This window comes from Ranitomeya variabilis, chromosome 1 (assembly GCF_051348905.1).
Source record: "Ranitomeya variabilis isolate aRanVar5 chromosome 1, aRanVar5.hap1, whole genome shotgun sequence".
Taxonomy (NCBI): Eukaryota; Metazoa; Chordata; class Amphibia; order Anura; family Dendrobatidae; genus Ranitomeya; species Ranitomeya variabilis.
In genome coordinates this window covers 193,633,653-193,660,679 of record NC_135232.1, presented here as the reverse complement: position 1 = coordinate 193,660,679, position 27,027 = coordinate 193,633,653, and the positions used below count along the sequence as shown (strand labels likewise).

The 27,027-nt window shown below is 40.5% G+C and overlaps 1 protein-coding gene across 1 annotated transcript in view; it reads left to right on the top strand.

Moving 5' to 3' along the window:
* Nucleotides 1–15,731, top strand: part of FBN2 (fibrillin 2) — a 379,678-nt gene extending 363,947 nt beyond the window's left edge. Inside the window, exons 60-65 of the mRNA XM_077291494.1 lie at nt 3,041–3,157; nt 4,875–5,003; nt 5,172–5,291; nt 5,717–5,945; nt 8,283–8,454; nt 13,071–15,731. Of these exons, the coding sequence (XP_077147609.1) occupies nt 3,041–3,157; nt 4,875–5,003; nt 5,172–5,291; nt 5,717–5,945; nt 8,283–8,454; nt 13,071–13,442 (1,139 nt within the window). The 3' untranslated portion in view covers nt 13,443–15,731. The remainder of the gene's footprint in view (nt 1–3,040; nt 3,158–4,874; nt 5,004–5,171; nt 5,292–5,716; nt 5,946–8,282; nt 8,455–13,070) is intronic.
* The last annotated feature ends 11,296 nt before the right edge of the window (nt 15,732–27,027 follow it).

Below are 27,027 nucleotides of genomic sequence, written 5' to 3'. Positions count from 1 at the left end.
TTAAGCCTGACCCAAAACATCTATATGCCATCTAGGGCAGGTTGATGCTTGGAGTTGACGCCCTGACTGGTACCTAAGATAGAAACCTTAGGCAATTATCATGGTGCCTTTTTAATGCACTTTGCACATACAGTGGGGTAAATAAGTATTTGATCCCTTGCTGATTTTGTAAGTTTGCCCACTGACAAAGACATGAACAGTCTATAATTTTAAGGGTAGGTTAATTTTAACATTGAGAGATCGAATATCAAAAATAAAATCCAGAAAATCACATTGTATAAATTACGAGACTTAATACTTGATTGCAAAACCCTTGTTGGCAAGCACAGCAGTCAGACTTTTTTGTAGTTGATGATGAGGTTTGCGCACATATCAGGACCGTCTAACTGGTCTGTAGAAGACAAAACTCTTAATGGTTGGTAGGGGATCAAATACTTATTTCTCCTTCAAAATGCAAATACATTTATATAGTTTATACAATGTGATTTTCATGATTTTATTTTTGATATTCTATCACTCAATGCCAAAATTAATCTACCCTTAAAATTATAGACTGTTCATGTCTTTGTCAGTGGGCAAACTTACATAATCACCAAGGGATCAAATACTTATTTTCCCCACTGTATTTGTAAATTCTTGGTAAAAGCTATTGCTGTGGCCTGTAAGTGCAGACTGACAGGAAAGAGCCAACATAAAATTGACTAACAATTATTTTCACACCACTGGACAAAAAATCTGCAGAATGTGGATAAGATTTATAAAGGTATTATCCTTTGGTCTGCTACTGTTTACTGCTCTGGATTTTCCAAGCTTTGCTTTACCATCCCATGTGGACCTACCTTTACAGTTAATAAAATAAATACTATGTAATTTTATAAGTATACATAAATGTTTTTATAATTTAGAAGACATTAGATTTTTCCCTCAAAAGACATTTATCACTGATCCCCAACGATCCCTAGAAAGGTTCTCCCTAGCCTCCATTTCTTCTCATGATTGAATAGAGCCACTAGCTTAGCTACTGAGGGGCAGAGAGTGTGATTGACCTGGGCCCCTCACTCAAAAGGGCCCACTTTGAGCTACTGCCACGTATAACTGTATTGGTATACACAGCTGTGTGGGAGTGCAGGAAGACATGAATTTCCTGAACTAGACTTGTAGATTACACTGGCCAATGTGTTGGCACACGCACAGAACATCAGAGTACCGGCACTATAATGTCATTGCATTGAACCAGGACACTGACATCCTGGGTCAGAAGGTAAAGACTGGAAAAGTGAGCTGGTATCATTGCTACTGGGGGGCAGAGAGTGCGGTTGATCCGGCCCCTCGCTCAGAAGGGCCCACCTTGGGCTACCACCACTTATAACTGTATTGGCGTATACAGCTGTGTGATAATGCAGGAAGTCATGAATTTCCTGAACTAGACTTGTAGACTATACTGGTCTAGGTGTTGGCACACGCACAGGACATCAGAGCACTGGCACGGTGATGTCATTCCATTGTTCTGGGACTTTGATGTCCTGGGCCCAAAAGATGGGAAAAATGAAGAACTCCATAAAAAAGGACATCAGCTGTAAGACGCTATCTATATGTCACGGGTATGTTAGAAGTTGCAGGCAGTCGCACTACATCTAGCTGCAGAAGGTCTCTGTGTTTGGCAACCTTTCTCCAGCTCTAATTTGATAATGTCAAACTCAGTATAGGAAAGACTAAGTGCAACACGAAAGGATAAGCGGAAGGGAACCGAACACTAGGGAAGGGATGACCCCTGGGCAGATCTAACATCACCCTGTCTGCCCTAAACATCCCTAAATAAGTTCTGCACATATCGCTGAGCAGGAACCTAATCCTTGCCTCACCCTAGCAATAAGCCCTGCTTAGGGAAGAACGGGATAAGCACTAGTCGAACCCCACAACAACTAAAGACAGCTGGGATAGACAAACAAGGGGAACACTTATATTGAGCAGACTCAGAGGGGTAAAACAGACATCCTCTAAACACCAAATAGGAAGATATCCAACTGTTATAGCTCCAAGCCTTAACAGGGGGAAATGGAAGTATCACCGGCGACTCCCAGCAGCAGGCTGGGAGTCTATAAACAGCCCGGTCCAGGTGTCAATTAGAGCTGGAGAAAGGTTGCCACTGGGTCAAAGAGTCAAAAGGTTTAAGGTGTCTGCAAAGCTAAAGGCAGAGACCTTCTGCAGTTAGATGCAGTGCGACAGTCTACAGGTTCTGACATACCCATAAACCTATAACTGTACTGTAATCTCATATATAGTTGCCAGGGCTCATATGTATCACTAAATGGTCACCATATGGCGGTAATATTCGTGTTGGTTTTTGTGTAGAGATTTATTTTCAGCAACGGTGTGGGCATCTGTGAGGTTCCCCTATACCCACTATTAGGGTCTGCCAACTTAGTAGTAATCAGGGTTACCTGGTTAGAGGACAACTGGGATATTTTGCCCCCTGTGCTGAATCCCTCTCTATGCCTCTGAATGGAGCACATGGCCACACATAACATATCACCAGCAGAAGTCTGTAGGCACATACTGTTTTTCCTTATGCCTCTAATTTCATGTTGTGCCATATTCCTTCATATGCCATTCTGTATAGATTCTCTCACCTGTTAGTATTGTATCTATGGAATTATATTTCTGTTATATGGTGCCATACAGTGGCACACCGTAGTACTGAAGATTCTCTCATGTACATGGGAATATCAGAGATTACATGACCCCAGTGGATTTCTACAATGGTGATTGTCAATGGTAAATCGAAGAGTTGAATTTCCTATCAGCATAGACATACAGAATGGAATTAACATCAATAATTTCTGATTCTTGACTACTATTCAATATATTATTGCACTCAACAAAAGTCTCTAGATACATGGTAAAAACAAAACTGAAGGAAATACTATGAAAGTTCTGATGCGTAAAAGTAAAACATCTGCTACATTTCAGGACTTGAACAGACGTGCACCTGCCTAATGAAGGAAACTGTTTAATCAAGACCTTTTTTTATTTATTTTAGATCTTGACGAATGTCAAACTAAACAGCACAATTGCCAGTTCCTTTGTGTCAACAACATTGGAAGTTTCAGTTGTAAATGTCCACCGGGCTTTACCCAACATCACACAGCGTGCATCGGTAAGAGCTTACTGAGGAGTACAACACTGAACATCTGCACACAAAAAACAGCCATGTTCTCTATCAACATTAAAGAGAGATCTTTATTTTAACTTGTCATTATGTCATATGCCGCCATTGTCCTCTGGCGTGTTTAATTTCATGAGTTTATTTCTTTTTGCACTGTAAAATCAGTTTGGCCCTAAAATATACAACAATCTGTTTCCATTTTCTTGCCTGACCTTGTAAGTTGCCAATTGATTGTTTTGGAACCAGTGAAGTCACTACTTGATTAATATTCATATTAGTCAGTCAGGTCAGAACGTCTACATACAGGACAAGGTATTTTAAAAGCTTTCTCACTCCTTGTCACTATAAATTCATCTTCTTTCCTAAACAAAATCCTTTAAAGGGATTCTCCCAGACTAGTCCAAAAATGTTTATTTAAGACAGATATGCTAAACCTATTTAACATAAGATTCACCTCGATCCATCGCCCGCTTTGCAGCTGTCTGTATTTTAAAATATTCTGAGGGTCATAAATAAAAAATGCCAGTGAAGTTACACTGGCCAGAAAATGGATAATTTTGAGTTCATTCTGTCATCACTAATTTTTTTATGGGGGGTCTAAGAGAAAACATTTCTTCTTGTGGAGAGTACCAAGCCACCATAAGGAGACTTTAGGCCATGCAATGCCAATGCTCCTCTGGGATTAAAAATGTAAATAGCATCTTCAAAACTAAGAGGAATTTATCTATGGTGACACCTATTAGATGTAGCACTCATAAAAGTCAATATTGACTCTTTAACGACCCTTGCCACATGACTTAGGATAAGAAGCCAAACCAAAAACTCTTTTTGCAGACATGTGTTTCATGGTGTTGCCCCTCCTCAGTGCCAAATTAGATTTCCTGCTTTGCACTGAGGAGGAGCAAAACCCCCAAAACACATCTGCAAATGGAGTTTTAAGTTTGGCTTCTTATTCTAAGTCATGTAGCAAGGCTCGTTAAATGGTCGATATTAACTTTTAGAATTTCTACATCCAGTAGTTGGTGCCAGAGATAAAGTCCTCTTTCTTCTGAAACTGCTATTTGCATAATATTTTTTGAAATGGGGAAAGTTTAAGACTCAGGACATCTTGAAGTTGAGTAATGTAATTGCACAGGTCCCAAAATCGTATGTCCACCTTTGGCTACACAGTTGAAAGAGGAGAGGGAGGACATCTGTTATAAAAAAAAAATGAAGCATTACAGAGTGAGGTATTCATGGAATGCACACATTAGCCATGCCTTTCAATGAGTTGACTTATCTATGCCACAACTTCCATGTCGTTACCAGACTTTTTTTTTCATCTGCATACATTAATATGCTCATGGAATTGGCATGTCTAATGCGGGCTACCTCATTAATGTCTTCTGACAGTAACCTTGTGGTCCTATTAACATCTCATCTCAGGTGTTATATATAGTATGCAGAAATGAGCCTCTCGCCAGGGACTGCATAAGAGTTGACAACTTTCTAGAGTTCCTACATCCTGAAAAATTTACGTTGTCTAAACCATGATGTCACCCAATGCTTTTTGGTTCTTAGCATGCTACCATTGTATCTGCCCAACATGATTTTTATTGGGCAGAGCACTGCACTCTACCGTACTGGTCTACCCAATAACATACAACAGAGCCATTATCCCAGCAGCCATACATTCCAGCAATCATTCATTTCACAATTTATTTTACAGATAACAATGAATGTGGTTCACAATCTAACTTATGTGGTTCTAAAGGAGTTTGCCAGAATACCCCAGGAAGCTTCACATGTGAATGCCAGAGAGGATTTAGCTTGGATTCAACCGGCTTCAACTGTGATGGTAGGAATTGCTTGGATGATTATATTCTTTACTTATATATGTTTACAGTTACTATCTCATCTATAGAAATCCCATTTACAGTATATGTATTGTACTATACAAGCAGATATAAGGAAGGGAGTGAGAAACTTACAAACAGTAACCTTATAATTTCCTGCATTTCTGCAGATGTTGATGAGTGTGATGGAAATCACAGATGCCAACATGGTTGTCAGAATATAGCTGGTGGGTACCGATGTAGCTGTCCACAAGGCTTCGTTCAGCATCACCAATGGAACCAGTGTGTTGGTAAGAATCTTACCAACTCAAACCTTTTTAATAGGGTAAACGGGGGGGGGGGGGATGTCATTGTATTTTACTCTTTTAAGACTCTCATCCATATTTTTTTCTACACAGTTAAAGAAACTGAGTAATCAAGAGAATAACTGCTCAGGACATCCTCTAAGCAGCTTTATGCTATGTCTAGCATGTTCGCTCTGCCTGCACCATTATAGTCTATGGCACTATTGGCGCATATGCCCAAATTCCATTTTGCTGGGGGATTCAGATATAAGCCTCAACGGGCCTAACTAGCATGTGACAAAACACAATGTGAAAGCACCCTAACAGTAAAATCATGACTATAATGAAAAATGGAAAGAAAAATATAATTTACATTTGGCTAGTCATATCATTTGAAATGTTAATGAATGTTTCTTATGTTTCTCCCCCAGATGAGAATGAATGCTCCGCACCAAACACATGCGGCTCCGCTTCATGTTACAATACATTAGGCAGCTACAAATGCGCTTGTCCACCAGGATTCTCATTTGACCAGTTTTCAACTTCTTGCAATGATGTGAATGAGTGTTCATCAACCAATCCTTGTAACTATGGCTGTTCCAACACAGATGGAGGCTATGTCTGTGGATGTCCCCCTGGATACTACAGAGTTGGTCAAGGGTAAATGCTGCTCATAATTTTTATAATGCTTTATAATTGATGATATGAATGTAAATAGGGTATGTGATGTATGGTCACTGCTGGATGCTTACTAGTCACTAGAATGGGCTTTTCAAGTCTTGTTTTTTCTCACCCCATAACCATAATATGAAGGAAATTGAATACAATGAAGACTGAGTTTATGCGCTGCTTCCCTATTCATAGTCTGGGGGACTAACAGAAACCTTAGAAGAGTTCCCTGGGATTTTGTAAAGAAAGAGAACCAGGACAGTAAAGTTTGGGGTCCATACTGAACACCTCCTGTTTGGGCACAGACCCCGAACACTGACTTCTCCAGGAAGTCTGTTTACTGTTCGGATTCGGCACCACGAACATTGGGTGTTTCCCACACTGTCATCTGCATGACAGCTCGGGAAAAAATGTCAGCTCTAATCAGCGGTAATATCATTACACCAGGTAAGAGCGCCAGCAGCTGTGACCGTGGGTAAGAATGTTTAACTCCGGTCATAGAAGCATTGAGTGAGTGTAACTGTGTTTGTTATTTTTAAGTAAATACGTAAAATGGTGTGTATTTTTATTTCAAATAAAAGATTTTATTATGGGTGTTTTTTACTGACCATATGACTATGGGGTTAGTAATGGAAAGGCATCTTATAGGCACCTCCCCATTACTAACTGCAGGGCTTGTTGTCACCTGAAAATACAAAGATGACATCAACCCCTGAAATATGATCCCCACTTGTCCCCGCCACAGGGCAAGTGGGAAGAGCTGGGCAAACCCTCTAATAAATGTGCCTTTTCTGGGGAGGCTGCAGGCTGCAATTTTTAGGCTGGGGGGCAATTTTCCTGGCCACTTACCAGCCTGAGAATACCAGCCCCCAGCTGTATGCTTTAGCTTGGCTGTCTGTCAAAAGAAGGGGGACCCCACTCAATTTTTTTTTAATTATTTATTTAAATAATTAAAAAAAAGTAGTCTACAGCTGTCAGTTTTGCCATGCTGGTTATCAAAATTATAGCACAGGCATCGGCTGATGAATACTCCCATCAGCCGTGCAAGCTCTCGCTGTTATTAGCAGCAGCAGGCCAATCAGAGGCATTGTTTGCAATTGCACGCTATCATGCAGATGAAAGTGTGACAAACATCTGAATGGGACCGAGTTGGGTTGGGTTGGCGTACTGTTCTGGTACCCAATCCAAACTTTTTTAACTGTTCGGCCAGACCCGAACATCCAGGGGTTCGCCAATTACTACTTACAATTTGTAATTCCCTGCAATGAATCCCAGGTATAATAACTAAAGATAAAACTCTATCCAGTGCTCTGTACTCAGTACTTTAGTTTCTTATTCAGCAGTTATACCTATATATCAAATGATCTACAAAAAGTAGTCCCAATGAAGGAAAAAGTCAAATGCCTTACAATGATTTTTTTATGTATGTAATTATTATTATTATTATTATTAATATTCATTGTAGAGTAATGGTCATTTCCCACCCCAATAACCTTAAAGGGGTTGTCCAGGCTTGTGGATATGTGACTGCTGACCTGTGAGTCCTAACAGCGAGCTCACTGTGCACTATCAGGATTCTCTGGCACCGGGAGGTTGTGCGACCGCAAGTTTGTGATTTGTATATTTGTATACTTCTGGCCACATTCCAACTACACGGGTCAAGCTTCACTCTATTCACGTGTATTGAGCGAGGTTCTGCATGTCTAGTTAGCATGTGACCGCATGAATGCAAATCGCATACTTCTATGATCGTCTGCTTCCGGAGACGGTAATGGACAATCCTTACAGAGTGCAGTTTGTGCACTGTCAGGATTTGCAAGTCTGCAGCCACGTAGAATGACTGCAGACTTTATCCACAAGCCTGGATATCCCCTTTAAGGCTCCTTTACATGAGCCAGAGAAGCATTCATATAGTTTCTGATTACTAGCCTGTGTAAATTTAAAGCCAATCACGAATGAAGAAGCAAAACATTTGTTTGTCAGCTGATGGCTCTATTTATGCAGGCGCTAAAATCGTCACATCATAATATGCAGACTGTATCAGGAGTGAACAGTGATATCTACAATCATCTGCCCCAAACAGTTTCCATTGGCTCATGTTGAAGGGCCTTCAAGTAAGCGCTAATTGATGACATAACAAGTTATAGGCGGAACTTTACCCATAAAAACCCAACTTACAATAATTAGTCGTAATTGCTATTAACAGTACAAAATAGGAGAGAACGTTCAAAAACAGACATACAGAATTTCTGTGGACATATGAATGGAAGAGGGTGATGACTCACATACTGACTTATGGCAAAGTAATCATGATTTGTTTTGTTGTAGCCACTGTGTATCTGGCTTGGCGTTTAACAGAGGCCAGTATTTACCTGCTGCCAGAGAGGAAACTGAGGAAAATGCTCTGTCCCCAGAAACATGCTATGAATGTAAAGTAAACGGTTATCCAAAGAAAAATGGAAGGGCAAAAAGAAGTTCGAATGACACAGATTCTGTAATGGTAAGAGCAAATAATTATTATTACATATGTCATTTGTTATGGTGCGTTTTATACATTAGTCAATTTAACCCTGCAAAAACGAGTTTAAGTCCTAAAAGACACTTTCTACCACAGACGGTTATTAAACAGTCCTTAACTTTTTATTACATACTATACAAAATGATTTTGCTACCAAAATCATTTTTGCAGCATTTTTTTTTTATAGCAAAAAATACTTTTTATATAAATGTTTGTTTTTTCTTTTCTAATTTTATCAGGAACACTGTGCACAAAAAGTTTAATAAATACGTTTTCTTTAACTATGCAAATTTACATTAAAATAAGGTGTCATTGTGACACACAATATGTGAAAATGGCAGCTGTGGTGGTGAATTAGGTTGGCTTTGGCATGAGCTTAGATATAGAAGGGTGGCTCAGTGGTTAGCACTATTAGGGTATGTCCACACAGCAATGTCTTCAGGCAAATGAAATCGACAAGGCTTTCACATGGAAACTGCTTCACGAAACGTCAGCAATTTTCCTTTCCTAGAGCATGTTTTTGTTCCTTTTCTGGGGGTGTCTGAAACAGTAACTGTTGTGTACATTTTTATTTCGGAAATTAATAGTACACTTAAAAATAAGCAACTTTGCAACATATTTTGTCAGATAATTCTGCTTCTTTCTCCCGTGGATTGATCTTTCAATTCATAGATAAAATCTGAAAAAAAAATCTAGAGTGAAGATAGATTTTCCCAATGTAGAGATAGGAGATGACATTTGCTGCTTTTAAAAGTCTATGGAGAGGGCAGGGAGAGAAGCTGGAAGCAGAAACAGACCTTCTGCTGCATGTTCTCCTGAAAATGAAATATTACAGTTCTTCATAGAACTTTATGAGCACTAACTGCCATCTTCCCTCTCAGTATTAAAAATGTTTGTATTCACTAAAGGAGTATATTACCAGTAGTGTTGAGCATTCCGATACTGCAAATATCGGGTATCGGCCGATATTCGCTGTATCGGAATTCCGATACCGAGTTCCGATATTTTTGTGATATCGGAAATCGGAATCGGAAGTTCTTATAAGCTCCCAGGCGTGTGCAGTGCGTATGGTTCCCAGGGTCTGGAGGAGAGGAGACTCTCCTTCAGGCCCTGGGATCCATATTCATGTAAAAAATAAAGAATAAAAATAAAAAATATGGATATACTCACCATCGGACGGCCCCTGGACCTCAGCGGTGCAACCGGCAGCCTCCGTTCCTAAGAATGCAGTGAGTGTAGGACCTGCGATGATGTCGCGGCTTGTGATTGGTCACGTGAGCGGTCACATGAGCGGTCACGCAACCAATCACAAGCCGCGACGTCATCGAAGGTCCTTCACTCTGCATTCTTAGGAACGGAGGCAGACGCTTGCAGCGGTGACAGCCAGGGCTCGTCCGAGGGTGAGTATATCCATATTTTTTATTTTTATTCTTTATTTTTTACATGAATATGGATCCCAGGGCCTGGAGGAGAGTTTCCTCTCCTTCAGACCCTGGGAACCATCCAGGATCACTTCCGATATTTGTGTCCCATTGACTTGTATTGGTATCGGGTATCGGTATCGGCGATATCCGATATTTTTTGGATATCGGCCGATCCAATCCGATACCGATACTTTCAAATATCGGAAGGTATCGCTCAACACTAATTACCAGTGAATTAATTTTGCGAATGATTGAACAGTTCAAAAGGAGAAAGAATCAGATTAATCTGATATATATTGTTCACATGTGTCAAGGTTTCACAAAAAGGTCAATTAAAATAATGGTTTTTGTAGGACATATTTTGAGCATTTTATTGTTGCATTTAGAGATGACTAAAATGCAATAACGTCTTTTTAGGCGAAAATATTCACAATATGTTACAAAAGATGCTGCTTAGGTGTTGTTCAGGCATTTTTTTTTCTTTTGTTTAGCCTTTAATTCTTTTGTAAAGTGGAAAATATCCTGAAAAAGTACCAACTCACCACGTTTAACCACCTGAATATTGTTAAGAAATACTAAAAAGACTGAAAATATGAACAAGTCTCATATAAGAATTAATAGGAAGATTAATTTGCGTGTTTTCTGAGCACTTTTTGGGGCTTTTTTTTACGTGGACCCACTCGAATTCCACATGAAAGAAAACATGTGAACATACTGTTACATTTCACCACTTGGGTCCTGGTTTTAAATACCCCCTCAGAAAATATCTGCAGGAAATAGAATCCGGTACTCATAAAATGTAGAAAAGAAATGTAGTTTATATAACAATCCAGTATTCGTAACGTTTCGGTCTGTCACTGAGAACTTCATCAGACAGATTGCTATAGAAAAGGGTCTGAGCATGAATGGCGCAATATGGATAAAGGTAGCAGCCCAATATATGAAGGAGAGGGAGGTTAGGGAGCCGTCAATGTAGTCCAGACTGAAAACCAAATGAGGCTGAGTCCAATTAGACAAACAGGTGGGTGCTCTTCCCGCTGGTGAGCACAGGCGTGGAAAGAAGCAAAGGAAATGGATCCAGCACACCAACCCATATAAAAAATATCAAAAAATCTATTTCGGCAGGGTGTTTCCTATGTTTTTAACATGGCTTGACATGCGGAATAAAGTTTTGGTATTTTTTATACGGGTCTGTGTGCCGGATCCATTTCCTTTGCTTTAGCCCAATATATGTACAGCACCATGGAATTAATGGTGCTATATAAATAAATAATAATTATAATAATAATAAAAAAATATATGTGTGCCCCGCGGACAATATCTGCTACATTTTTGTTTGATTAGATACTCCACTTTCCTCCCACATCCCAAAGATATACTGAAAGGGAACTTGAATTTTGAGTCCCAATGGAATAGTTATCAGTATTGCTTCTGATGTGGAAACTGCTTCAGGACTCCTAGTGGTACATATTAGTGACAACATCAGTATGTATGGGCTCCTGGTGGAATAAATTAGTGAAGACATTAGAATGTATGGTCTACTGGTAGGTATATATGTGTCTGTATGTATGTGCTCTTTGTATGCATGTGTCTGTATGAATGTGCTCTGTGTATTCATATGTCTGCATGAATGTGCTCTGTGTATACACATATGTCTATATGCATGTGCTCTGTGCATGCATGTGTTTATATGTATGTGCTTTGTGTATAAATATGTATGTGTGTATGTGCTCAATGTATACAAGTGTGTGCTCTATGTGTATAAACATGTGTGTAAAATACAGTGTTTATGTTACATATTGTGTATGTAGCTTCCATTTATAAATCCCGGATGCACAGACAAGGTGTAATCATGTTGGCAATGGCCTATAAACTGAGCAAAAAATGCTGTTTTTTCAACGGATGATTGAATTAATTACAGTGTAACAAAAATCACTATTCTCGCAAACACATCACCTGGTGTAAACTGTAGATATGATGCTGATGACATGATACTGTATGGGGACAGACTGATCTATTAGTGATCATTCTGTGCCCAACATTGTTTATATTGTTTGTCAACCTGTATAAAGAGGCCGGTAAACAAGTGCCAAATAATTTCAATTTTTGTCAATCACGCTTGTTTGCTATCTGAGCTCAGTGCATGTAAATGTTGCCTAAATGTTCGAGTGTGATAGTGCAATATGGTAGTATTTAGGTCCCTTCTTTAAACCTCTGCCTAGGGCCCCAATTTGTCTAAAACTGACCCTGCCCTGCTGATCTGATATTGATGACCTATCTTAAGAATAGGTAATTGATTTCCTTTCCGATGCATAAAATTTTACTATGGCAATGCATTCCATTTGTTGAACAACTACATTAGAAGCTTCTAAATCTGTTTGTCATGACACAGCTGTCGGGTGACCCGGGACCAGGGATTGTTTCCCTGTCTCTAAAACTAGGGGGCACCCTAGGTCACTCTACTCCCTGGGATACTTCTGAATGTGAAGATGCTGGGGCCTCCACACTTGCCTTATCTCTCTGAGTTAGCCCTCCATCTCTTCTCTTCCCCCACCCATGGAAGAGGGGTGCTACTGTGCACCGTTGTACACCAACCCAACAAACAAAGGCAACACAAACAAGGGTTAACAGAAAACTCCAGGCATACAAAATATTCACTCTCATATAACAGAGGAATGCATCGGGATGTGAAGGTAGGGAAATAAACCAAAACAGAGAAGGATAGGGAACGCAAACTAAACAATCACAGATATCACAGATAACTCCTCCAACTCTCCTTTTCATATGAACTCCTCTCCAACTGTTAGCCATGCAGCCAATGCTAACTCTGACAAGGAATTGTAACAGAGCTTGACTCACAAACCCTTGGCATCTTGCATAGTAAATACATAGATGTCTCCAAGAGACTATACTGTATTGTACATTCCCATTACTCATGTAATGAGCATTGGGTGTACAAATTACTCACATCTCTGCTTTTATTGTATTTATATAGTGATTCTGTTCAAAATAGTGTTTTACACATTTCAAAAGATTAGGGCTACAAAAGGTTAGGGTAGTAACAATATATTATATTATTGCAAATACAATCATGTAAATCAATAGATACAGATTATTCATGCATTTATGAGCCTTTCTAACCTGAGTTTTATTTTTGGGTTTTGCTTTAAACAGAATGAAGATATAAGTCTGAGGAGTTTAGATATGGAAGAGCTACTTAAGATATCGTTAAATATCTCAGAACTGAACAAGAAGAAACACATACTGGAAATTGTGCCTGCGATTCAGCCTCTCAATAATCATGTGCGCTATGTTATCTCGAATGGCAATGACTCAGTTTTCCGCATTAACCAGAAAGATGGACTCAGTTACCTCCACACAGCCCAGAAGAACATTTTACCAGGAATTTACACACTGGACATAACCAGCATTCCCCTATACAAGAAAAGTGACTTTACCAAACTGGAAGAAAAACATGATGAAAACTACCTCTTAGGAGAACTTGGGGAGACTCTCAAGATGAGACTACAAATTGATATCTCTTAACCTTAGACACCAATGCAAATTCCAGCCAGTTTTATCTCGTCCACCTCTTTATTTATCTATCTGAGCATGTTCTCTTTTTGAAAGCTTTAAGGAGTCAGTGATCATTCTTAATGGACCACATTTTGTACTGCACTTGCACAATGATTTTTTCAGGACGTATCCATATAGAAATGACAATGTTTTACTTTTCATTATTATCAGACATGTCACCTACGGTTATATTAATGGGAATATAGCCTCAAATTTTTACATTGGCTCAAATTCAAAAATCTTTGACCCATCAGTACAGATTGAACACAAACATCTACAAATATCTTTCATATTAAATAGAATTTGGGTTAAAATCTAATTAAAAATGTATAAATTAAAATGTTTCCAAAAATCTAAGTTGGTTTCAATTCAACATTTTTAATATTAAATTATCTTCAACAAATATTATTATGGAAAAAAAAAAGAGTGGACACATTGATTGCATTGAACGTTGTAAACCAGGGCATCATTTTGGGGGCACTAAAACTTGGATCAAGCAGTATATGCAGAAATTTTATTTTTTATTTTTTGTTAAACAAAGGGTATATCCTAATTTTAGTAACTATAACCAACTCTCTGAGTGATGCAGTAAAACTTAACTCAGGGATCAGGAAAAGAATCTTACAAATATTCATTATGGATAAAAATGCTTCCTGGATACAAAGAAATACCAGGGCATTGGATCCTCTGGTTTTTTGGATAAATTTTAGGCTCTCTTCACACTATAATCTGTTTTTAAGAGAGGACTGACAGCTATAACCGATCTGTTTTCTAATAGATCCCAGTAAATCTTAAATAGATGTCATTGATTTATTAGTCAGTCTATCAGAATTCTGTTGTGTTTCCAATTTATTTAAAGTCAAGAACAGCACTGTAGAATATGTGATTTTTGATATAAAAAAAATGAGAAATTAACAGAATGATGAAGGACTGTAGTGTGAACAGAGTCTTAACCAACGTATTGAAACAAAGAAATACTTCAGTAGCATGTGTTCAATATTCTGGTAATCGTCTGCAACTTTTTGGGATATTTTGCTATTGTCCATAGTAGAATGTTAATGTTTATTTATTTGCTGCAGTAATATATGGGATATGTAGTGAAAATTAATTTAAACAAGTTTGGAGCCTTTGTTGTTTTTTCATCTACTTTGTCATAGTTGAGCCATTTTCCACACAGTTAAGAACTACTCTGCTTTATTTTTACTTGCGATGCGGCATAACAGCAAATAGGCTGTTTTCAGCCATTTTGAATATTTAATGGATGTTTGGTCTAGTGAAAACCATCAAGCACTGGATCTTTTCCACACTAGTTTTGTAACATATGCAGGGTCACATTGCAACGAAGGCAATGACCAAGAGCCAATACAACATAGTTGCCTCGGCCACTCAGTCTTCTCCTTCTACACACAGTACTTCTCCGATGCTTTAAGCAGTTTCAACATCATGGACATTATCTTATGAACTGCTGACATTTTATCAATGACTCCAGGAAGGCAGAATGTCATACATAAGGCTGTCCATATTTAGAGGATCTCTTATGGGGATACGACTTGAGTTAATTTAAATTAGAGGTCATTGTGAAATGGCACCAGATGCAAGGGGCCTCCACAAAATTCTTTCTCACGGGGCTTCCACCATCCTTGGGCCAGCACTGAACATGTGTTATATTTACAGTGTATCCTTCATCTGCTGTAGTAAAATGAAAGCTTCATCATAACTTTTTCTGACATTTCATTCACATATGTACTGTAATTCTCCAGATGCCTCACAATGTTCTGTACAACATGGTGCTCTATTATCTATTTACTGTAGGCATTGCAGCTGTAAGATGATTGTAGTTTATAACCAGATGACATTGGCCAAAATCACCAGCAGACAAGAAATTAAGTCAGAATCTAGTTAAACTCTATATGATTCATTTTTCCAATATATCATGGGAATAGGTCATTAAACAATTATCATTGCATATCAGACGTTGTAAAGAAGTTTACTTTAAAGAGTGTATAAATATTGGTTTCCTTAGACAACTGGGCCGACAAATGGTAAAACACAAAATAATATTGCAAATTAAAATGAATTCTTTCCCAAATAGATACATTATACCCTACATCTGTATAGAAAGAAAATTATTGAAGCAGTATTTTACTGACAACTAAATCAGTGTTTGACAAGCTCGGATATGTAAAGCATTTGATACCTTTTATTGTCCATTCAGTGTGTATCTGGTTGACAACTGTTTTCTTACAATAAACGTATTTTGGGTTACGTCCTGCTTTTTTTTTATCTGAAAATTTGTGTTGGTAATACAGTACAAAATCATAGTTACAAAACTGAGATTTCTCTAGAGTTCAACTAAACTGAGATCTCTCTAGAGTGCAACTTGACTGAGCTCTCTCTAGAATGCAACTAAACTGAGATCTCTCTAGAGTGCAAATAAACTGAGATCTCTCTAGAGTGCAATTCCAATCCTTGCCTTGAGCCAACAGACATGATGCAATTTAGTCTTTTGACACCATCTTCGAAATAATGTGGCAAATGTTTCTGTTTATTACCTCTGTCTATGAACATTTAAACACGCAACCCCCCCATTGCTTGGTAAATGTTAAACAGGCTGCCCACTACTCGGATAACGACTTCTTACTATATTCCGCATGTAAAATAAAAATAGCCAGTACCCACCTCTAGTGCTGCTCCAGTGATGTCGGTGCTGGGTATCCAAGGTCTTGTGTGATATTATGTCATGTGAACCCTGAAGCCAGTCAGCAGCCGCTAATGGGTCACTTCACTCTCACTTTCCTTCACACTAATCTGATATCCATCCGAATTAAGTGAGAGCTGCTGCTCTCTGGCTTCTGAGTAGTAGATAACCCCTGCAAAGCATTTGTTTTTCTTTTACATTTGAAATAGTTGTTTGTCAACATATAAGTGCTTGACTGTTGCTCAAATGTAAATTAATACAATTCGCTATTGTACTTTTTGACATCTCAATTTCAGACCTCTTAGTTCCACCTCCTTCCACCCTCTATATTGGTGGTGTACTGAAGGGCGTTACTTCCTGTCAGGCACAGTTCATTAACTAAACTGACTGTATTCATAGATATGTCTGATGCAGGACATAGAAGGGGGCTGGCTTAGCTAATGAACTTAGCCAGGCAGCCAGCTCCCTGCAAGCAGATCACAACACAGAAAGGGAGAAGAAGCTCTGCACCTGTGTCAGAATGACACCACAAGAGGAAGAACTAGCATTGTGAGTGGGTCTGATCTGCTAAAGATTTTATACTTAAATTATATTAGTATTTTCATACATTTATTTTTGGACAACAACCAAATAACTTATTTTGTTTGTTGTGCAACAGTAAAGAAATATTAGCAACATAGAAAAAGTTGAGTTCATAATAACCACTAAATTATTAAATTAATCAAAACAGAATATTAGTGATAAAAGGTGGATAAGAAACGTATGACATCTATTGTTGACTATAATTGACTGCTAGAAATTAACAACTTTATTTGCTCTGCTGTCAAGGGTTTACTGCGACAGAGAGGAGCCAGGAGACGGCAGTGCCTGATTTCTCCTACTCCTGCACTGATTAGAAGGACTTCACCCTCATATTAAACGGTGTAAATTTCTTTTAGCAGTGCAGGGGTTAATCTGTTCAGTGGAGAGCTCCTGGAAGCTTTCTTGCATTAAGGCTCTCAGCTGTGAACTGTTAGCCACTCCCATCTCCTATATAAACTGAGTCCTGGCAAGCACTTATTGTGAAAGCTAGCTTATACTGCATGGCTGGTGGTTGTTAATGGTTGCTATTGGAGAAAGCATTTAGTGGATTTGTCTGTGACTGTTCCTAGGTTTTGATTGCGTGATAATTCCCATTCTTCTCCCATTTTAGTTTAAACCCATCCTCCAACCCCCGGTGTTTACTTCTGCTGTTTATGTGTGTATATTTGTATGATTGGTATTTTCTTTTATCCCTGTTTGTATTACCTTGTTAGTCTGGTTGGTGTATTATGGTGCACTACTACTCCCCTCTTCCCTGGGTGGGGAAGGGTACAGACTGAAGGTGGATTCAGGAGCTAAGGCAAGGTATGTGGTCCTGGCACCTTCACCATCAGAATTAATCCAGGGAACAGGCCAAGCTAGGGTGCCCCTAGCATTAGGGACATGGATGGAGATACTACTCCCCTCTTCCCTGGGTGACCAAAGAGTACAGACTGAGAGTGGATTCAGGAGCTAAAGAAAAGGTATGTGGTCCCAGTGTCTTCACCATAAGAAATAATCCAGAGAGAGGATAAGCTAGGGCTCCCCTAGCATAAGGGATATGGAAGGAGACCTTGTTCCCAAGACACCAAACAACAGAGCCATGACATGTGCCCGCTCTGGTGTTCAGTCTGTTCGGCCATAGCAGTCAATCTTCACTTTTGCGCCACCCTTTTCTGGGCACCATATGCAATGTCATGTAAGGCCTAGTCACTAGGCATGGTTTTGCTGGCCCTAATAAGTGCCACAGATGGCAAGGACGCTGAGCCAAGCATGCGGGGCACAGAAGTGAAGAAGACTAGACTGGGCTAAATGAATTGAAGCATCTTTTCTGACATTTTTTTGCACATCTTTTGCAGCAGCTTTTTTAAAACTTCTACATGGAAAATAGTGTTGGATTCCAAGTGGAAGCCACCAGAATAATGGATTACTCACTTCTTTCAGCTCCGTAATGGCTTTTGAAGCGTGAAGCTGGTAAAAGAAGTAACAAAAGACATATGCACTGTAAGTTTTTTTTACATTATATTCTTACATTTTTTATAACACTTTTTCAAGTATTTTCGAGGAAGAATCTGTCCGAAAAAGACATTGTGTGCACAAACCTTTATACTTGCCAGTTGCCACTTTTCCTTTTACCACACTGCAGAGAGTGAGAGAAATTGTCAAGAATCAGAGTTTAACCATGACATGTACAGAAAGGGTAGGAAAAAGTAATTCTCGACAGATCGATTGCTTTATTTCATCATGACAGCAACAATAGAGGCACAAAAAATGTACTAACAGGCAAACACCTTATATAAACTTGATTAAATTTACAATTACCAAGCAATCTGACTGATGTTCCACTACCCGATAACCATATGTATCTGTCATCCACAGACTTTTGTGATAAAAACAATTTCTGTGTAAATATAATCTTCCATAAAGTAATATAAATGAATACACTTTCAAATGAATGGAGTCTGATGCACAAGTTTTTTCTTCCGTGACTATACAGTGTAATATAATGTAAACTCCTGCTATGTAATCACTTGTGACAAGAAAATTATCAGAACAGCTTCCATGATTACTAATGAATCCACTCAGAGATAATTTGATCTGCTCTATTTATTCTGTATGGTCTGCCAAGTATTCTCTTTTAGGAAGTAATCAGGGTGTTTTACAGACATTATGCAATAATTTACTCCCCTAAAATAGTGAAATCAATGTATCATTAATATGTAATATCGAAGACATACATAGTGTTTTAAAAGGGGATGCAGGTTTCAATGTATTGGTACATACAGTAAAATGTCTGATTATAAAGCTCTCCTCTCTCTACTCTTACTAAATAATACCTTTTCACTTGTGGATTTAACGATGAGTAATTTCTGGTAATATTTCTGGTGGTATACATTGGTTTAGGAACTAATACCTAATAATATCTATTGTCTATTATAATGGTGTTATCCAGGACTTCATTTTTTATGGGGTAAGCATTTATGAGCAGAAAGCTTCTAATTACTTGCCTGCTCTGTTGTACGACAATCTCATCTTGTGAAGACGATTTTCCTGTCACTACAGTTGGATTGAGCAATTACTTCTCTTCCACTCTGCTCTGTCAAATTCATGTTGATTGACAGGTGGATCAGCCTAAAACAGAGGGGAGATGGCTGTCAACCAATGTGATGTTAGCAATGCAGTGCAGAGCAAAAGAGAAGGAAGTGTTCTGTCTACGGGAAGTAGGAGAATCACCACCAGGAGCGGTTAGTGACCATTCTGAGCTGGAAGAGATCATTGCACAGCCGAACAACCAGGTATCAGCTACCTGCTAAAAGTTCCCAGATAACCTCTTTAGTAATTCTAGGTGATTTAGGTCTCATTCAGATGTGACATTTATCATTCATAAAAACACAGACTGTTTTTCATCAGTGTTTTGGATCAGATTTTCATCAGTGTTTGGTGATGTTTCATCGGTGAATTTTTCGAATTAAACAAATCTATATATATAAAGTTGAGTGTATGTATGTGTGCGTATCTATCAAGCAACGCCCACTTCACATAGCCCCGCCCACTCCACATAGCCACATTCACTCCACACGCAAAGCCCCGTATAATTGATATCTAATATATATATATACAGTACAGACCAAAAGTTTGGACACACCTTCTCATTTAAAGCTTTTTCTGTATTTTCATGACTATGAAAATTATACATTCACACTGAAGGCATCAACACTATGAATTAACACATGTGGAATTATATACTTAACAAAAAAAAGTGTGAAACAACTGAAATTATGACTTATATTCTAGGTTCTTCAAAGTAGCCACCTTTTGGTTTGATGACTGCTTTGCACACTGTTGGCATTCTCTTGATGAGCTTCAAGAGGTAGTCACCGGGAATGGTTTTCAATTCACAGGAGTGCCCTGTCAGGTATAATAAGTGGGATTTCTTGCCTTATAAATGGGGTTGGGACCATCAGTTGTGTTGTGCAGAAGTCTGGTGGATACACAGCTGATAGTCCTACTGAATAGACTGTTAGAATTTGTATTATGGCAAGAAAAAAGCAGCTACGTAAAGAAAAACAAGTGGCCATCATTACTTTAAGAAATGAAGGTCAGTCAGTCCGAAAAATTGGGCAAACTTTGAAAGTGTACCCAAGTGCAGTGGCAAAAACCATCAAGCGCTACAAAGAAACTGGCTCACATGAGGATCGCACCAGGAATGGAAGACTAAGAGTCACCTCTGCTTCTGAGGATAAGTTTATGCAAGTCACCAGCCTCAGAAATCGCAGGTTAACAGCAGCTCAGATTAGAGACCTGGTCAATGCCACACAGAGTTCTAGCAGCAGACACATCTCTACAACAACTGTTAAGAGGAGACTTTGTGCAGCAGGCCTTCATGGTAAAATAGCTGCTAGGAAACCACTGCTAAGGACAGGCAACAAGCAGAAGAGACTTGTTTAGGCTAAAGAACACAAGGAATGGACATTAGACCAGTGGAAATCTGTGCTTTGGTCTGATGAGTCCAAATTTGAGATCTTTGATTCCAACCACCGTGTCTTTGTGTGACGCAGAAAAGGTGAACGGATGGACTCTACATGCCTGGCTCCCACCGTGAAGCATGGAGGAGGAGGTGTGATTGTGTGGGGGTGCTTTGCTGGTGACACTGTTGGGGATTTATTCAAAATTGAAGGCATACTGAACCAGCATGGCTACCTGTTGTGAATTCTGTTTGTGGGCTCCCCCGGTGGTGTTTTATGGTAGTGCCACTTATTTGCCTTCTTCTATCCTTGATCACCTGTTAACACCCATTAGGGGAGTTTCCTATTTAAGGCTGCTTGGCTGCTGGTCTGATGCCGGCCAACAATGTATCAGTAGCATTCTGTTGCATTCTCCTGCCTCAAGATCCTGTTCAGCTAAGTTGAATTTTGTTTCTAGTTTATGCTATTTTTGTCCAGCTATTTGCAATGTGACTCTCTGTAGCTGGAAGCTCTCGTGGACTGGAATTGCCACTCCAGTGGCATGAGTTGTCACTGGAGTTTTAAAGTAATTTCAGGATGGTGTTTTTGAGTAGTGTTTTGAAGTTGACCGTGAAGTGACTCTTTCCTGTACTTCTGCTATCTAGAAAGCGGACCTCACTGTGCTAAATCTGCTGTTCATCCTACGTATGTCTTTTCCTCTTGACTCACCGTCAATATCTGTGGGGGGCTGCTATCTCCTTTTGGGGGTCATCTCTGGAGGTAAGGCAGGCCTGTATATTCCTCTGATAGGGGTAGTTAGATCTCCGGCTGGCGCGTGGTGTCTAGGGCATCGTAGGAAACACTCCCCGGCTACTTCCAGTGTTGTGTCAGGTTCAGGTCACGGTCACTTTAGTTCCCATCACCCGAGAGCTAGTCCGTTGTTATTTTGATTTCCCTGCCATTGGGAAAATCATAATAGTTTGGCCGGCCCACATGTGTTAAAACTATGCACTAAAGCAGGAAAGGATATGAAAAGGTTTTTTTTCCTTCTGTGTTTGGAAAGTGCACCTTAGTGCTTATTTGTACTCCTTGCTTAAACTGCAGTCTTCAGCCTTTTTTTTTTTTTTCCTCCTCTCCTCTTAATCTCTGAATGGCTTTGGTTACACCTGTTTGAATCATGGATCCACAGAGTTTGGTTGCAGGTCTGAATAACCTGGCTACAAAGGTCCAGAACTTACAAGATTTTGTTATACGTGCTCCAATGTCTGAACCTAAGATCCCTATGCCTGAATTTTTTACCGGAGACAGATCCCGTTTTTTGAATTTCAGAGAGAATTGTAAATTGTTTTTGTCTTTGAAATCTCACTCTGCTGGTGATCCTACGCAACAGGTTAAAATTGTTATTTCTCTATTGCGGGGTGACCCACAAAGTTGGGCATTTGCATTGTCGCCAGGGGATCCTGCGTTATTAAATGTAGATGCGTTTTTTCTGGCTTTGGGGTTGCTTTATGAAGAACCTAATTTAGAGATTTTGGCTGAGAAAGCCTTGATAGCTCTTTCCCAAGGGCAAGATGAAGCTGAGATATACTGCCAAAAATTTCGTAAATGGTCGGTGCTTACTAAATGGAATGAGTGCGCTCTAGCAGCTAATTTCAGAGAAGGTCTCTCTGATGCCGTGAAGGATGTCATGGTGGGGTTCCCTGTGCCTACAGGTCTGAATGATGCCATGAAATTGGCTATCCAGATTGATCGGCGTTTACGGGAGCGCAAATCTGTGCACCATATGGCGGTATCTTCTGAGCAAAAATCTGTGCACCATATGGCGGTATCTTTTGAGCAAAAACCTGTGCACCATATGGCGGTATCTTCTGAGCAAAAACCTGTGCACCATATGGCGGTATCTTCTGAGCAAAAACCTGTGCATCATTTGGCGGTGACCTCTGAAAAGGCACCAGAGCATATGCAATGCGATAGTGTATTGTCTAGAGGCGAACGACAGAATTACAGGCGCAAAAATGGGTTGTGCTTCTATTGTGGAGATCCAGCTCATGTTATATCAGCATGCTCTAAACGCATAAAGAAGGTTGATAAAAAGGTTGATAAATCTTTTTCTATGGGTACCTTGCAGTCTAAATTTCTTTTGTCCGTGACATTGATTTGTACTTTATCATCTGTTACTGTGGATGCTTATGTGGATTCTGGCGCCGCTCTGAGTCTCATGGATTGGTCCTTTGCCAAGCGTTGTGGGTTTGATTTAGAGCCTCTGGAGGTTTCTATTCCCTTAAAGGGTATTGATTCTACACCTTTGGCTAGCAATAAACCACAATATTGGACACAAGTGACTATGCATCTTTCCCCAGACCATCAGGAGATTATTCGTTTCCTTGTGTTATATAATCTACATGACGTATTAGTACTTGGATTACCATGGTTACAAATTCATAATCCAGTCTTGGACTGGAGATCAATGTCTGTGCTGAGCTGGGGATGTCAGGGGATTCATGGGGATGCACCTTTGGTTCCCATTTCTTCATCTACTCCCTCTGAGATCCCAGCATTTCTGTCAGATTTTTATGATGTCTTTCAGGAGCCTAAAACTGATTCTCTCCCCCCTCACAGAGAGTGTGACTGCGCTATTGAGTTGATTCCCGGTAGTAAATTTCCTAAGGGTCGCTTGTTTAATTTGTCTGTACCTGAACATACTGCTATGCGGGAGTATATCAGAGAATCTTTGGAAAAGGGTCATATTCGCCCCTCTTTGTCTCCACTGGGGGCAGGGTTTTTCTTTGTGGGTAAAAAGGATGGTTCATTGAGACCTTGTATCGACTATCGACTTCTGAATAAGATTACAGTTAAATACCAGTACCCGTTACCTTTACTGACTGATCTTTTTGCTCGCATAAAGGGGGCGAAGTGGTTCACTAAGATCGATCTACGTGGTGCGTATAATTTGGTGCGGATTAAGCAGGGGGATGAGTGGAAGACCGCATTTAATACGCCTGAAGGCCATTTTGAGTATTTGGTAATGCCTTTCGGTCTCGCGAATGCCCCTTCCGTTTTTCAGTCCTTTATGCACGATATTTTCCGTGAATATCTGGATAAATTTATGATTGTGTATTTGGATGATATTTTGATTTTTTCGGAGGACTGGGAATCTCATGTTCAACAGGTCAGGAGAGTTTTTCAGGTTTTACGAGCTAATTCTCTATTTGTGAAGGGCTCAAAGTGTATTTTTGGGGTTCAGAGAATTTCCTTTTTGGGATATATTTTTTCCCCTTCATCTATGGAGATGGACCCTGTTAAGGTTCAGGCTATTTGTGATTGGATACAACCTACTTCTCTAAAGAGTCTTCAGAAATTCTTGGGATTTGCTAATTTCTATCGCCGATTCATAGCGGGTTTTTCTGCCATTGCTAAACCTTTGACTGATTTGACCAAGAAGGGTGCTGATGTTGCTAATTGGTCCTCTGCGGCTGTGGAGGCCTTTCGGGAGCTTAAGCGCCGCTTTTCTTCTGCTCCTGTGTTGCGCCAGCCTAATGTTTCGCTCCCGTTCCAGGTTGAAGTAGATGCTTCCGAGATCGGAGCAGGTGCAGTTTTGTCGCAGAAAGGTCCTGACTGCTCAGTGATGAGACCATGTGCGTTTTTCTCTCGAAAGTTTTCGCCCGCTGAGCGAAATTATGATGTTGGAAATCGGGAGCTCTTGGCCATGAAGTGGGCATTTGAGGAGTGGCGTCATTGGCTTGAGGGTGCTAGACACCAGGTGGTGGTCTTGACTGACCACAAAAATCTAATTTATCTTGAGTCAGCCAGGCGTCTGAATCCTAGACAGGCGCGCTGGTCGTTGTTTTTCTCTCGATTTAACTTTGTGGTTTCATATCTGCCTGGGTCTAAGAATGTGAGGGCGGATGCCCTCTCTAGGAGTTTTGAGCCTGACTCGCCTGGTGATTCCGAACCTACTGGCATCCTGAAGGATGGGGTGATATTGTCAGCTGTCTCCCCAGACCTGCGGCGCTGTTTGCAGGAGTTTCAGGTGGATAGGCCTGATCGCTGTCCGCCTGGTAGACTGTTTGTCCCTGATGACTGGACCAGTAGAGTTATTTCGGAGGTTCACTCTTCCGCGTTGGCAGGTCATCCTGGAATTTTTGGCACCAGGGATCTGGTGTCTAGGTCCTTCTGGTGGCCTTCCTTGTCTCGAGATGTACGTATTTTTGTGCAGTCTTGTGATGTTTGTGCTCGGGCTAAGCCCTGCTGTTCCCGGGCCAGCGGGTTGTTGTTGCCCTTGCCTATTCCTAAGAGGCCTTGGACGCACATCTCTATGGACTTTATTTCTGACCTTCCTGTTTCTCGTAGGATGTCCGTCATCTGGGTGGTGTGTGACCGTTTTTCCAAGATGGTTCACTTGGTACCTTTGCCCAAATTGCCCTCCTCCTCTGAGCTGGTCCCTCTATTTTTTCAGAATGTTGTGCGTTTGCATGGTATTCCTGAGAATATAGTGTCTGACAGGGGTACTCAGTTTGTGTCTAGATTTTGGCGGGCGTTCTGTGCCAGGATGGGCATCGACTTGTCTTTTTCGTCTGCATTCCATCCTCAGACTAATGGCCAGACTGAGCGTACTAATCAGACCTTGGAGACTTACTTGAGGTGTTTTGTGTCCGCTGATCAGGACGATTGGCTTGATTTTTTGCCATTGGCAGAGTTTGCCCTTAACAATCGGGCCAGTTCTGCCACTTTGGTTTCTCCATTTTTTTGTAATTCAGGGTTTCACCCTCGCTTTTCGTCCGGTCAATTGGAGTCTTCGGATTGTCCTGGAGTAGATGCTGTGGTTGATAGAATGCATCAGATTTGGGGACAGGTTGTGGACAATCTGAAGTTGTCCCAGGAGAAGACTCAACAGTTCACTAATCGTCATCGGCGTGTCGGTCCTCGTCTTTGTGTTGGGGACCTGGTTTGGTTGTCTTCTCGATTTGTTCCTATGAAGGTCTCGTCTCCTAAGTTTAAGCCTCGGTTTATCGGCCCTTATAGGATTCTGGAGGTTCTCAATCCTGTGTCCTTTCGTTTGGACCTCCCAGCATCTTTTACTATTCATAATGTTTTTCATCGGTCATTGTTGCGGAGGTATGAGGTGCCGGTTGTTCCGTCTGCTGATCCTCCTGCTCCTGTGCTGGTTGAGGGTGAGTTGGAGTATGTGGTGGAAAAGATCTTGGACTCCCGTGTTTCCAGACGGAAACTTCAGTATCTGGTTAAGTGGAAAGGCTATGGTCAGGAGGATAATTCTTGGGTGACAGACAGCATCTGATGTTCATGCTCCTGATTTGGTTCGTGCATTTCATAGTGCTCATCCAGATCGCCCTGGTGGTTCTGGTGAGGGTTCGGTGCCCCCTCCTTAAGGGGGGGTACTGTTGTGAATTCTGTTTGTGGGCTCCCCCGGTGGTGTTTTATGGTAGTGCCACTTATTTGCCTTCTTCTATCCTTGATCACCTGTTAACACCCATTAGGGGAGTTTCCTATTTAAGGCTGCTTGGCTGCTGGTCTGATGCCGGCCAACAATGTATCAGTAGCATTCTGTTGCATTCTCCTGCCTCAAGATCCTGTTCAGCTAAGTTGAATTTTGTTTCTAGTTTATGCTATTTTTGTCCAGCTATTTGCAATGTGACTCTCTGTAGCTGGAAGCTCTCGTGGACTGGAATTGCCACTCCAGTGGCATGAGTTGTCACTGGAGTTTTAAAGTAATTTCAGGAAGGTGTTTTTGAGTAGTGTTTTGAAGTTGACCGTGAAGTGACTCTTTCCTGTACTTCTGCTATCTAGAAAGCGGACCTCACTGTGCTAAATCTGCTGTTCATCCTACGTATGTCTTTTCCTCTTGACTCACCGTCAATATCTGTGGGGGGCTGCTATCTCCTTTTGGGGGTCATCTCTGGAGGTAAGGCAGGCCTGTATATTCCTCTGATAGGGGTAGTTAGATCTCCGGCTGGCGCGTGGTGTCTAGGGCATCGTAGGAAACACTCCCCGGCTACTTCCAGTGTCGTGTCAGGTTCAGGTCACGGTCACTTTAGTTCCCATCACCCGAGAGCTAGTCCGTTGTTATTTTGATTTCCCTGCCATTGGGAAAATCATAATAGCTACCACAGCATCTTTCAGCGGCATGCTATTCCATCCGGTTTGCGTTTAGTTGGACCATCATTTATTTTTTAACAGAACAATGCCCCCAAACACACCTCCAGGCTGTGTAAGGGCTATTTCACCAAGAAAAAGTGTGATGGGGTGCTACGCCAGATGACCTGGCCTCCAAAGTCACCAGACCTGAACCCTGACTGCAGAGTGAAGGCAAAAAGGCCAACAAGCGCTAAGCATC